The sequence below is a fragment of the Tachyglossus aculeatus genome, chromosome 9 (assembly GCF_015852505.1).
Source record: "Tachyglossus aculeatus isolate mTacAcu1 chromosome 9, mTacAcu1.pri, whole genome shotgun sequence".
Lineage (NCBI taxonomy): Eukaryota > Metazoa > Chordata > Mammalia > Monotremata > Tachyglossidae > Tachyglossus > Tachyglossus aculeatus.
In genome coordinates, this window is record NC_052074.1 from 35,545,579 (window position 1) to 35,560,194 (window position 14,616).

General features: G+C 46.0%; 1 protein-coding gene across 1 annotated transcript in view; it reads left to right on the plus strand.

The window, feature by feature from the left end:
* The first annotated feature begins 236 nt into the window (after positions 1–236).
* Positions 237–14,616, plus strand: part of ACSS1 (acyl-CoA synthetase short chain family member 1) — a 68,543-nt gene continuing 54,163 nt past the window's right edge. The window contains exon 1 of the mRNA XM_038750879.1: positions 237–579. Coding sequence (XP_038606807.1) covers positions 237–579 — 343 coding nt within the window. The remainder of the gene's footprint in view (positions 580–14,616) is intronic.

Below are 14,616 nucleotides of genomic sequence, written 5' to 3' on the forward strand. Positions count from 1 at the left end.
ACACAGTAAGCGCTCAATAAATACGATTGATGATGATGATGATGATGATGATTGGAGCCCCCCTTGGCTCTGCCCGCCAGTTGGCTCCTCGGGTCCGGGCGGAGGAACGGGGCGGGGGGCGGGGTCGGGGTCGGGACCGGGGCGGGGATTGGCCCCACCCAGGCCGGGCCTCGCACTTCCCCGCTGTCCCTCCTGCCCTCCTGGTCGCCCGCGGACCGGGCCGGGCCGGATCGGCGATGGCCGCCGTCCTGCGGCTGGGGGGCGGGGGCGGGGGGCTGCGGCGGCTGTCCGTCCCGGGCCGGGGCCTCGGGCCCGCCGTCGGCCCCTGGCCGGGGCCCCCTTGGCTGGGGCCCCCGCGGCCGGGTCCCCCTTGGGCGGGGCCCCCGCTGTCCCGGCTGCGGGGCGGGCCGGGCCGGTACTTGGAGCAGCTGGAGCTGGCCGCCCGGGACCCGGCGGCCTTCTGGGGACCGCTGGCCCGGGGGACGCTGCGCTGGGACCGCCCCTTCCACACCGTCTGGGACGGCGACTTCGGCCGCGGCCGGGTGGGCTGGTTCCTGGGCGGCCGGCTCAACGTGTCCGGTGAGAGACCCCTCCCCGGGCACCCCCACCCAGCACTGACCGCCAGCCTCTAGCTCCCTGGCCGGAGGCCCCGGACCCCCCCTACGGCCCCCCCCGTCCCACCCCCCGTTACCCCTGCAGCCCCCAGGCTCGACCGCGGAGCCCCCCGCTCCCACTGTCCCGCAGTCACCCGCGGACCCCGGGCCCACCCCCCGTCGTCCACCCACCCCCCATCACCCACCTCCTTCCCTCAAAACTCCGGTCCGCTCGGCCCAGGCTTAGCCCCCGCGAGGTAAGGGGCACGGGGCTGGGCTGGGCTTGGGGGCAGGGACTCTGTCTGATTATATATATATAATATATATACATAATATATAATCATATATTATATAATTATATTATATATTATATTACATTATATTATATAATTATATAACATGATATATAATATATACATAATATATAATCATATATCATATAATTATATTATATATGATATTATATAGCTATATTATATCATTATATCAATTATATAATTTTATATAAACATATCAATATGATTATATCAATTATATAATTATATAACATAATATAATTATATAATATAACATATAATATAATATAATTATATTATACCATATAATTATATCAATTATATAATTATATATAATTATATCAATATGATTATATCAATTATATAATTACAGCAATATGATGGATTGATTGATTATTGTTATTTATTTATTTAATAGCTATATTATATAATTATATCAATTATATAATTTTATATAAACATATCAATATGATTATATCAATTATATAATTATATAACATAATATAATTATATAATATAACATATAATATAATATAATTATATTATATTATATAATTATATCAATTATATAATTATATATGATTATATCAATATGATTATATCAATTATATAATTACAGCAATATGATGGATTGATTGATTATTGTTATTTATTTATTTATTTTACTTGTACATATCTATTACTTGTACATATCTATTCTATTTATTTTATTTTGTTAGCATGTTTGGTTTTGTTCTCTGGCCTCCCCCTTTGAGACTGTGAGCCCACTTTTGGGTAGGGACTGTCTCCATATGTTGCCAACTTGGACCTCCCAAGCTCTTAGTACAGTGCTCTGCACATGGTAAGCGCTCAATAAATACGATTGATTGATTGATTGATTGATTGTGAGCCCACTGTTGGGTAGGGGCTGTCTCCATATGTTGCCAACTTGTACCTCCCAAGCTCTTAGTACAGTGCTCTGCACATGGTAAGCGCTCAATAAATACAATTGATTGATTGATTGATGGATTGTGAGCCCACTGTTGGGTAGGGACCGTTTCCACATGTTGCCCACTTGTACCTCCCAAGCTCTTAGTACAGTGCTCTGCACATAGTAAGCGCTCAATAAATACGATTGATTGATTGATTGATTGTGAGCCCACTGTTGGGTAGGGACTGTCTCCATATGTTGCCAACTTGTACCTCCCAAGCTCTTAGTACAGTGCTCTGCACATAGTAAGCACTCAATAAATACAATTGATTGATTGATTGATTGTGAGCACACTGTTGGGTAGGGACTGTCTCCATATGTTGCCAACTTGGACTTCCCAAGCACTTAGTACAGTGCTCTGCACACAGTAAGCGCTCAATAAATACGATTGATGATGATGATGATGATGTTAAAGCGCTTAGTACAGTGCTCAGCACACAGGGAGCACTAAAAAATCGTGACTGACTTGGCTAGGAGGTGGCTTCACCGGGGAGGGTCTCCTGAGCTGGCAGCCCTGGGCCGGAGGGAGAACTCTGGGAAGGAGAGTATTCATTCACTTGGTCAGTCAGTCGTATTTATTGAGCTCTTAATGTGCGAAGAGCACTGTACTAAGCGCTTGGAAGGTACAATTCGGCAACAGATAGAGACAACCCCTACCCAACAACGGGCTCACAGTCTAGAAGGGGGGAGACAGACAGCAAAACAAAACAAGTAGAGAGGCATCACTAGCATCAATATAAATACATAGATGCATGCATGTAGATATACAGACAGCAAAACCAAACAAGTAGAGAGGCATCACTAGCATCAATATAAATACATAGATGCATGCATGTAGATATACATACGTCATTAATAAAATAAATAGAATTCATTAATTCAATCGTATTTATTGATTGCTTACTGTGTGCAGAGCACTGTACTAAGCGCTTAGGAAGTACAAGTTGGCAACATAGAGAGATGGTCCCTACCCAACAGTGGGCTCACAGTCTAGAAGGGGGAGACAGAGAACAAAACAAAACATATTAACTAAATAAAATAAATAGAATAAATATGTACAAATAAAATAAATGGAGTAATAAGTATGTGAATATATACACAAGTGCTGTGGGGCGGGGAGGCAGGTAGAGCAGAAGGAGTATGGGCGATAGGGAGTGGAGGAGGAGCAGAGGAAAAGGGGGGCCCAGTCTGGGAAGGCCTCCTGGAGGAAGTGAGCTTTCAGTAGGGCTTTTAAGGGGGAAAGTGTTCTAATAATAATGGCATTTATTAAGCACTTACTGTGTGCAAAGCACTGTTCTAAGTGCTAGTTTGGCGGATGTGGGGAGGGAGGGCATTCCAGGTCAGAGATGGCACGTGGGCCAGGGGTCGATGGTGGGACAGACGAGAACGAGGCACAGTGAGGAGGTTAATGGCAGAGGAGCAGAGTGTGCGTGCTGGGCTGTAGAAGGAGAGAAGGGAAATGAGGTAGGAGGGGGCAAGGGGGTGGAAAGCTTTGAAGCCAATAGTGAGGAGTTTGGGCTTGATATGAAGTTTGATAGGCAATCACTGGAGATTTTTGAGGAGGGAGTGTTTCTATAGAAAGATAATCCGGGCAGCAGAGTGTAGAGTATAGACCTAAGTGGGGAGAGACAGGAGGTTGGGAGATCAGAAAGGATGCCAATGCAGTAATCCAGTTGGGTTCTAATCCCAGCTCCTCCATCATCATCAATCGTATTCATTGAGCGCTTACTGTGTGCAGAGCACTGTACTAAGCGCTTGGGAAGTACAAGTTGGCAACATATAGAGACAGTCCCTACCCAATTGTGGGCTCACAGTCTAAAAGGGGGAGACAGAGAACAAAACCAAACATACTAACAAAATAAAATAAATAGAATAGATATGTACAAGTAAAATAAATAAATAGATAAATAGAGTAATAAATATGTACAAACATATATACATATACATATACATGAATACATATACAAATAAATAGATTAATAGAGTAATAAATATGTACAAACATATATACATATATACAATATATATATATCCTCCACTTGTCTGCTGTGTGACCTTGGTCAAGTCGTGTCACTTCTTTGGGCCTCAGTTATCTCATCTCCCTCTGACGAGTTGAGAGAGTTGGGGTGGAGGTGGGGTTGAGCGGCGCTGGTGGGGAAAGGCAAGGTACAGGCCTTCTTGGGGCTGCCGTCACTATCCACTCTCTGGGTGCAACCAGCTTCCCCAAAATGATCGACAATGGCTGGACAAGCAGGGTTCAACTCTCTCTCTCCAAACTCGGAATTCTCCAGGGTCTCATCCACTGACCACCCCCCACTACCATCCCTGACCCCCAGTATCCGTAAACACCTATCCCTTGAACCCCAAACCCACTCTAGGGTTCCCTGATCCCAATCCCCCCATTCATTTATTCAACTATTTATTGAGCGCTTGCTGTGTGCAGAGCACTTTACTAAGCACTTGGGAGAGTACAATATAACATTAGACACATCCCTGCCCACAACTAGTTTACAGTCTAGAGGGGAGATAGACATTAATATAAATAGATATATACATACATACATAAATAACTAACAGATATATCCAGGTATATACATATGTGCTGTGGGGAAGGAAGAGAGGATGAATGAAGGAACAAGTATGAGTGGTGCAGAAGGGAATGGGAGAACAGGAGAGGAAGTCTCAGTCAGGCAAGGCTTCCTGGAGGAGATGTGCCTTCATTAAGGCTCTGAAATTCAGGAGAGCAATGATCTGTCTGATATGAGGAGGAGGGCATTCCAGGCCAGAGGTAGGAAATAGAGGAGAGGTTGACGGTGAGATAGATGAGATCGAGGTACAGTGAGAAGGTACCTCAGAGGAAGCAAGAGGAAGCAGAGGAAGGAAGTGTGTGGGCTGAGTTGTAGTAGGAGAGCAGCAAGGTGAGGTCGGAGTGGGCAAGGGTATTAAATGCTTTAAAGCTAATGGTGAGGAGTTTCTGCTCGATGCAGAGGTGGATGGGCAGCCACTGGAGTTTCTTGAGGAGTGGGGAAACATGGTCTGAATGTTTTTGAAGGAAAATGATTCAGGCAGCAGAATGGAGGATGGACTGGAGTGGAAAGAGACAGGAGGCAAGGAGGTCAGCAAGGAGGTTGATACAGTAATCAAGGTGGGATATTCATTCATTCATTCAATTGTATTTATTGAGCGCTTACTTTCTGCAGAGCACTGTACTAAGTGCTTGGAAAGTACAATTCAGCAATAGAGACAATTCCTGCCCACAAGGGGGTCACAGTCTAGAAGGGGGGAGACAGACATCAAAACCTTATCTTTCCTCCCAAACCTTGCCCTCTCCCTGACTTTCCCGTCACCGTAGACGGCATTACCATCCTTCCCATGTCACAAGCCCGCAACCTTGGTGTCATCCTCGACTCCGCTCTCTTGTTCACCCCACACATCCAATCCGTCACCAAAACCTGCCGGTCTCACCTCTGCAACATCGCCAAGATCCGCCCTTTCCTCTCCATCCAAACCGCTACCCTGCTGGTTCAATCTCTCATCCTATCCCGACTGGATTACTGCATCAGCCTCCTCTCTGATCTCCCATCCTCCTGCCTCTCCCCACTTCAGTCTATATTTCACTCTGCTGCCCGGATTATCTTTGTGCAGAAACGGTCTGGGCATTCATTCAATCGTATTTATTGAGCGCTTACTGTGTGCAGAGCACTGTACTAAGCGCTTATGTCACTCCCCTCCTCAAAAATCTCCACTGGCTGCCTGTCAACCTACGAATCAAGCAAAAACTCCTCACTCTTGGCTTCAAGGCTCTCCATCACCGCGCCCCCTCCTACCTCACCTCCCTTCTCTCCCTCTACAGCCCAGCCTGCACCCTCCATTCCTCTGCTGCTAACCACCTCACTGTGCCTCGTTCTCGCCTGTCCTGCCTTCGACCCCCGGCCCACGTCCTTGCCCTGGCCTGGAAAGCCCTCCCACCACACATCCACCAAGCTCGCTCTCTTCCTCCCTTCAAAGCCCTACTGAGAGCTCACCTCTTCCAGGAGGCCTTCCCAGACTTAGCCCCCTTTTTCCTCTCCTCCTCCCCACCCTCCGGCCCTACCTCCTTCCCCTCCCCACAGCTCCTGTATATATATTTGTATAGATTTATTACTGTATTTTACTTGTACATTTTTGCTATTTATTTTGTTAATGATGTGCATAAAGCTTTAATTCTATTTGTTCTGACGATTTTATCACCTGTGTACATGTTTTGTTTTGTTGTCTGTCTCCCCCTTCTTGACTGTGAGCCCATTGTTGGGTAGGGACCGTCTCCATATGTTGCCGACTTGTACTTTTCAAGCGCTGAGTACAGTGCTCTGCACACAGTAAGTGCTAAATAAATATAATTGAATGAACGAATGAAAAACAAGTAAATATCAACTATATTTATTAAATATAAATATCAAATATCAATTATAGTTATATACACATCAAAACAAACAAGCATTAGTATAAATAAACAGAATTATAGGTATGTACATATAAACACAAGTGCTGATGGGCAGGGGGTAGAGCAAAGGGAGAGTTGGGGCGATGGGGAGGGGAGCTGAGGAAAAGGGGGGCTTAGTCTGGGAAGGCCTCTTGGAGGAGGTGAGCCTTCATAGGGCTTTGAAGGGGGGAAGTGTGATTGGATAGGCTAAGTGGGTAGGAGAGGAGAGGAGAGGATAAGTGCTTGCATTAATGTGGTAGCAGTTTGGATGGAAAGAAAGGGGTGGATTTTTATGATGTTGTGAAAGTAGAACTGAAAAGATTTAGTGATGGCTATTGATGGACCCATCTCCAAGACCCCAACAGCTGACACTGTACAGCAAAACAATGGCAAGATGAGGCCTTCCCTAGGGAGAGAGGTTCTTTGTATCGAGGCCCTTAAAATGTATATTCCTGTTCCCTACCTGGTGGATATTTGGCCTTCAAAAAGAAACTTCATTATGTGGAGCTTTCTTTTTAAAAAAAAAAATAAAACAGGTTTGATGCTTCTGTAGTACTTTACCAAGGGTTTACTTAAAGTAGTATAGTGTGTCCTGAGAGGCAGTGGGCCTGGGTTCTAATAATCCTGAATCTGCCACTTGTCTGCTGTGTGACCTTGGGCAAGTTAATTAACTTCTCTGTTCCTGAGTTTCCTCATCTGTAAAATGGCCATTCAGTATCTGTTCTCCTTCCCCCTAGACTGTCAGTCCCATGTGGAATTGGGGTGGGGGCAGATGGTGTTCAACCTGGTACTCATTAAGCACTTATCATGTGCTAAGCATTGTACTAAGTGTTGGAGTAGACACATGATCCCAAGGGGGCCTCACTTTACAAGTAGGAGGGAGAACAGGTATTGAATACTCATTTTGTAGATGACTTGCCCAAGGCCTCACAGCAGGTATGTGATGGAGCTGAGATTAGAACTCAGGTCCTCTAACTCCCCGGTCTGTGTTCTTTCCACTACACCACACTGTTTCATATATCTTGTATTTGCCCCAGTGCTTGGCACATAGTAAGCACTTAAATACCGCTATTATTAGTACTGTGCATTGCACCCAGTGGGCACTCAGCAACATTACTTCTACTGATAAGACCTTGCATTTAAGAAGCTTTATTGTATGCTATAGAGAAACAGCGTGGCTCAGTGGAAAGAGCCTGGGCTTTGGAGTCAGAGTTCATGGGTTCAAATCCCAGCTCCGCCAATTATCAGCTGTGTGACTTTGGGCAAGTCAGTTAACTTCTCTGTGCCACAGTTACCTCATCTATAAAATGGGGATTAAGAATGTGAGCCCCCCGTGGGACAACCTGATCACCTTGTAACCTCCCCAATGCTTAGAACAGTGCTTTGCACATAGTAAGCGCTTATGCTTAATAAATGCCATCATCATCATTATTATTAATATTATTATTAAGTACCTAGTGTGTACAAAGCACTGTACAAAGCTCTGGGAAAAATAGAAGGTTGAGAATCCACACAACTGTAAGCTCCTTGAGGACAGGGATGGTGTCTACCAATGCTATTGAACTGTACATTCCTAAGTGCTTAGTAGACTCAAGTAGACTCTAGGCTGGGAGCTTGTTATGAGCAAGAATTTGTCTCTTTTTATTGTTTTATTGTACTCTCCCAAGCACTTAGTATAGTGCTCTGCACACAGTAAGCACTCAATAAATATGATTGAATGAATGGATATGCTTAGTACAGGGCTCTGCACACAGTAAGCACTCATTAAATACCATTGATTGGTTGAATTATATAAGATTCCGATCTTCAAGGGACTAACACTGTACGAATAAGTTTGATGGGGAGGGGACCAGTGACAAACACATAAAGCAATAAAAACACAAAAGCAACATAAAACACAAGGCAAAAGGGCACCGTGGCTAGAGGAGCAGTGTTTTAGACTCCTTGTGGGCCAGAGTCCAACAGTTGCAATAGTCACAGCCACAGTTAAAGCCTTCCCCATCTAGACTCTAAGTTCACTGTGGTCAGGGAATATGCCTGCCAACTCTGCTTTATTGTACTCTCCCAAGCACTTAGTGCAGTGCTCTGCACACAGTAAGCACGCAATAAATACCATTGATGATGATGGATGATTCTAAAGGTGGAGAAGACCTTGTGCTCTTGCTGCTGTTTCTTTTCCCTGCCAAGGTGGAGCAGAGAAGGAGCTGATGAAAAGTCCTGGAGGCATAGTGGCAGAGTTGGGATAGGGTAATCAATCAATCAATCAATTATATTTATTGGGCACTTACTATGTGTAGAGCACTGTACTAAGTACTTGGGAGAGTACAGTACAATACAATGGAATTTGCAGGCATTAGCGGACATGTTCCATGCCCATAACAAGCTTACAGTTAGAGGAAGGTTGCTCTTGCTGTGTTCATAGGTGTCAGTCCTGCTCTTTTTTCCACCATGAAAGAATCTCTCTTCCTTTCCTCTTTCTCCTTCCCATTCCAGACTGTGCTTCAAGATGTTGCATTGCAGCCTAGTGTCTGAGCACTGCACGTGGATCCTGTCCTTGCTACTGTCTTTTATGTGGAGGAAGCATTTGGCAGAAGTCTGGCTGATCCCTCTGAGCCTGGGTTCAGGAGAAGTTGGGCTCTGGGAAAGCAAGGTTCCTGGGGAGCCTGGGCCAGCAATGTCCCACAAAATTCCTCCCTGTTGAGGAGAACTTCGCCATAGCATTCCTTGCCTTTTGTCTGCCAAGCAATTCACCTACAGATTTATCTGGGACCCTAATGAGTTGGTACCTCTCCCTGACCTTGACCTTGACCTTGCTGGAAGTACAAGCCTGCTGTCCTACTAGTAGCAGGACTGGATTCATGTGGGGTTTGACTGGGCTCAGTCCCAGGACCAGTGGGCTCAGTACTGGTCCCTTGTGATGGGTGGCTGGCAGACAGTGCTGATAGGGTCCACAGTCATTGTGGGTTGGCAGACAGGGCTACCAACAGCTGATACCTGGAGCTGCTGGATGTAGAAGTGAAGACTCTCCTGGCGGTTAGAGAAATTCTCCCAACTCCTCTATTGATGCAAACTACGGCTGAGGTGGATAAGTGGCAGTGGCAGGGATAGATGGTGGGCAGCACTAGGTTAGGTACAAGATAATCAAGTGGGACACAGTCCATGTCCCACTTAGGGCTCTCAGTCTAATGAAAGGAGTCAATCCCCTCCCCTGTTGTCTGCTTCCACTCAGACAAAACTAGTTATAGGAGCTGGAGAAGTGAGTCGTCACCTGATTCTGCCATTTTCCAGTGCCCACACCACACCTTCCTGGGAGCAGCCGAGTCCTCAGGAGAAGACCCTGAAAGAACTTCGGTATTTCTCTTTCGCACCCCAATGATGGGTGCATGTGCTGGCCCCAGGTTAGAGAAGTGGTTGTGGGATGGAGGGGAAGGTGGGGAGTGAGGAACTGATGGCCAGTTTTTAAATTGCCCCTTTCCTGGACCAAACCTAGGGAGGTGCTGAACCCTGCAGCCAGGGTCTCCCAGGCTCAATTTGGGAAGACAGAAGTGAATCTACTCCAGGACCAGGCAATATGAGGACACTGAAAAATGAAAAAGAATAGATTTAATAGTGTATGAACTTGCCAGATCCAGATATGACATCAATCAAACATATTTATTGACCACTTACTGTGTGCAGAGCACTGTACTAAACACTTGGGAGAGTAAAATATAACAAATTTGGTAGACATGTTCCCTGTCCACAAGGAGCTTATAGTCTAGGAAAGGAGAGAGGCATAAAACAAATTATGGATATGTACATAAGTGCTGTAAGCAGCGTGGCTAGAGAAGCAGCGTGGCTCAGTGGAAAGAGCACGGGCTTTGGAGTCAGAGGTCATGGGTTTGAATCCCGACTCCACCACAAGTCTGCTGTGTGACCTTGGGCAAGTCACTTCACTTCTCTGAGCCTCAGTTACGTCATCTGTGAAAATGGGGATTAAGACTGTTAGCCCCACATGGGACAACTTGATCACATTGTATCCCCCCCAGCACTTAGAACAGTGCTTTGCACATAGTAAGCGCTTAACAAATGCCATCATTATTATTATTATGGTGAGGTGAATAAAAGGTACAAATCCAAGTGCAAGGGTAACGCAAAAGGGAGAGGAATTAGGGGAAATGTGGACTAAAGTCAGGGAAGGTCCTTTAGACTGTAAGCTCATTGTGGGCTGGGAATCTGTCTGTTATACTGATACTTTGTACTCTCCCATGGGCTTAGTACAGTACCCTGCATGCAGTAAACTCTGAATACAGTTGATTGAATGATTGGGAAAGGCTTCTTGGAAGAGATGTGATTTTAATAAGGATTTGAAGGTGGGGAGAGTGATCATCTGCTTGAATATGAACGGGGAGGGAATTCCAGGCCAGAGGCAGGACACAGGTGAGGGGGTGGTGGTGAGATAGATAAGATCGAGGTACAGTGAGTAGGTTGGCATTAGAGGAGCAAAGTATGCGGCTGGGTTGTAAAAGTGAGTCAGCAAGGTAAGATAGGAGGGGGCAAGCTGATTGAGTGCCTTAAAGCCAATGGTAAGGAGTTTCTGTTTGACACTGATGCACTGAGAAAGACTAGACTATTGATGAACAGCAGCTCGCAGAAGCAAGCACTGGATCGACTCAGGGACATCATTCCCTCTTTGAAACAGGTCTTGGGGACAGGATTTGCAATTGAATAATCATTAATAACAGTCCTTCCCATTTGTCCAGACCCCATAAGTGGCCACTGAATGGTGTTCTGCCTGCCCTGATGTAAAAGCACTTTGTCACCATCAAAAGGCCCTGCAGTAACGAACTGCGATGAAGGAAAAGAACATTTTGACAAAGATTTCGACAAATTCATAGCAGAAGTGTCAACATCAAATAACCAAATTATCATGGGTGAAGAAATAGAGGAAGAAGTAGGGGGTAGATTGTGGAGATTATTGAAATGTCATCTTTTCAAGATTCTCTTCTTGTCTATGAAGGCCATCTTCACTCAGGGCAGAAGTTTTCGGAGTGGTGCTGTTTATATTGGAGACTATGGTTCGTGTTTCCTGTTTTAACAGGTGTTTGTAATATTACTTCCAAGTTCCCCACAGGTGTCTTCGTTCTCAAGGATCCCAACATATTTAGTGGTATTTGCAGTTTTTATAATGGTTGTGTAGTCAATGGGAGCTTGGAGTTTATCAGACAATGGTCCTTATTGATATGGGCAGGGAATGTGTCTATATTATTGTTATTAGCACTCTCCCAAGTGCTTAGTACAGTGCTCTGCACACAGTAAGTGCTTGATGAATAAGATTGATTGATTGTCAGTAAGATGCCAGTTTTTAGGCCTTTTGTTTGCCTCTTGTTTGGCAAGCAGAAGGTGGTGTTAGTGTTGACAAGATGGTGTTTGGCACATTTGCTGAGTTAAACCATTGACGTTCAATTTGCCAATCCCATGAGGCTCAATGACTTCCTCCTATATTTTGGCCTACCTCCTAACTCGAGTTTTAAAACTGCTCTGTGTGACAGTGGAAATAGAGCCACGCCACTTACCTAGTGCTAATACCTTAGAGTGGAGGCAGTCAGCATATCCCCAGATTGCTTCAGGCTTAGCACCTAAGCCCTGTTCATGGGCCTGTTTTGTAGTTTGATCTGTATAATCTGTATGTCCTGTCACAGGGTTGGTTAAGACTGGGGAGCTTCAATGTGTTGAAGATACAGGTGTTTTAAGCCTCTGAATTGTGATGAGCAGTCATGACCACAATCGGGGTGCTCCTCTGGTGGAAAGCCTCCCATCTCTTCATCTGAGCACTTAGTACAGTGCTCTACACACAGTAAGCACACAATAAATACCCACTGATGATAAAAGCTCAGGACAAGTCCCTCTCCTGGGTTATTAGCACTCACCTGGCTTATTTCCTTTGACTTTGCGGGGCCTTTCTTGGCTTACTCTGCTGAAATACATCTGTTCTCTTGCCAGGACCTGGGACATTCTCACAGAAACTTTGCTCCCCAGGTAGGAAATCAATCAATCAGTCATTTTAATTGAGGGCCTACTCTGTGCAGAGCTCTGTACTTTGCATTTGGGAGAGTACAAAAGAATTAGAAGACTTGACTCCTGCCCTCAAGAAACTTACTGTCTAGGGGAAAAACAGACATAAACTAATTAACAGATAGAAGGAAATTGGAGCCCTGTGCAGGTGAGGGGGGACCTGATGAGCTTGGAGAGTTGGCTTATAAAATTTATAAAACATTGACCAAGCTCCAGTTTCCAAAACAAAAGTTCCAACTCCCTTATAGTCTAAGTTTTGTTTAAGTTCTGTTGCTCATTTAAATAGGTTATGCAGAAGTAACAAAATATTAGCCAAGCTGTGAGCATTCCACGTTTCAGTGGAATCCACTGAGGAACCAAAACAATTGTGCAGCACCATCCACTCAAGTTACTTTAATTTTCCCAGCCAGCTGGAGGCCCTCTCCCTCTCACTTTACCCCTACTACATCCTGGCCTCCCTTTCAGATCATGATCCCCAAGCTTCAAGGCTGTTCCAAGAGGCCCATGTGAGCAGACTTCACATTAAGCAGGGAATTCACATCTGGACCCTAGGTGCTGTGTCATCAAAAACACACTACACTTTCTCGGCATCCAGTTGCATAATGTATCTTTTGAATGTCCTCATCTCTGAGGTAGGCTAAGTATGTTGCCCAACTCTTCCTGGAAGCTGAACTTTCCTGGCTCATTGCCCTCTGCTTTGAGCATGGATGATTTTTCCCCTCTACCGGTCCAGACCCAGTCGGAGTTTTCCTTTGAATCTCTGGGAGCTTTCTTCCCGCAGCCATTGAGGTTGAAGCCCTTCTCTTCCAGCAAAAAAAAAACAGTTCTTGGTGCTGCTCCTCTCACTTTCCTGGGCTGGTCTCCCCTGTAGGCTGACCATGGGCATTCCAGGCCCTCTCCCCTGGCACCCCCCTGCAGTAGTGACCTGGGGCAGGGCTGACTCACCTCCACACTCCAGATGAAGTCATTGCCCAGCATCAGTGAACACAGGCCAAGTGTGAGACCCAACCACCCCCAGAAGACTCCCAGTTGTTCCCAGCACTTTGCCCAAAGTGGGGATGAAAAATCAAAGTCCTGGCAGCTTCTTTGATTCTTTATTTCTTCTTCTTTCTTCTCCTTCCTGTCTACCCTCCTATTCTCCCACCTCCTGCCTCCCCCCAAAGTGTTTTCAGGTGCCTGGTGCCTTAGGGAGCAGAGCAGGGTACTAATTGCCAGGGGGCACATTAGAGGTATGACCCCTGCTTTGATGACCAGGAAGTCATTTCTGGAGTGGGAACCTGTGTCCTGATTTTGTGAGGGCCTGGGCCGGGGGTTGGAGGAAGAGGTTCTGATGGGAGGAGAATGTGGGGGAAATGAGGAATGCCTCCCATAGGCCTGAGCTTTGGGCAATGGGGGAAGGTGGAGAAAGATGTCTTCTAATAGGGTGGGACCATGGCACTGGACTACCTCTTCTAAGACTGTCCAGTAGAGTCTCCAGCTGGCCTGAGAGAAGAGGTGCAGAAAAGCTGTCTCAATTGGCTTTAAGGGTAGGCAGGAACAAGAACTTTTTCTTTGCTAGGAAAAGGCCAGAAGTCTTCAGAAGTGACTGTGCTCCCCTCAAGGACCCCAGAGTCCAGGCAGTGACTCTCCCTTGGGCTTTGTCATGACCCCATAGTCAGAACTACAGCATGGGAAAAGTAGGTCAGGACAGGACACCTTCAATCTCCCTGGACAGAGGAGCCCAACTTCCTCCTGGAGAAGCGAGTGCTGCTCTGGAACTACTACTGTGAGTTTAGCGGGAGTCCCCCAGCAGGCTGAACCTTCATTTTAGCAGTTTACATCTCACTGAGCTCCATCTGGAGAGGGGTTAGAAGGGGACAGAGGCCTACCTAGATTTTATTCCAAATGTGAGCCCAGAACTCCTTCTCAGAGAGTAAATATGAAAACTTCCCAGTCAATTTCAGTCATCTATGAATACTGCTAAATTTCAGTTATTTTAGGCAGTCTCCTCACCCCTCCCGAAACCTGTCCCTGAGCAGAAATGGCAAACACAGCCCAGAGCTCAGTGTGTGAGGTGGATTCCCTGTCTGGAATGTTGTTAGAGGGATATTGGTGTGGCCTCAATAAAGTGAAAAAGAACATGCATGAAAATCATTCTCAAAACTGTACAAGCAGCAGCTTCCAAAGGGTCGATGAAAATAATCTTCTTAATGCACACATGCATCTTCACAGGCACATGCACATGTACATGTGAGAGGTGAG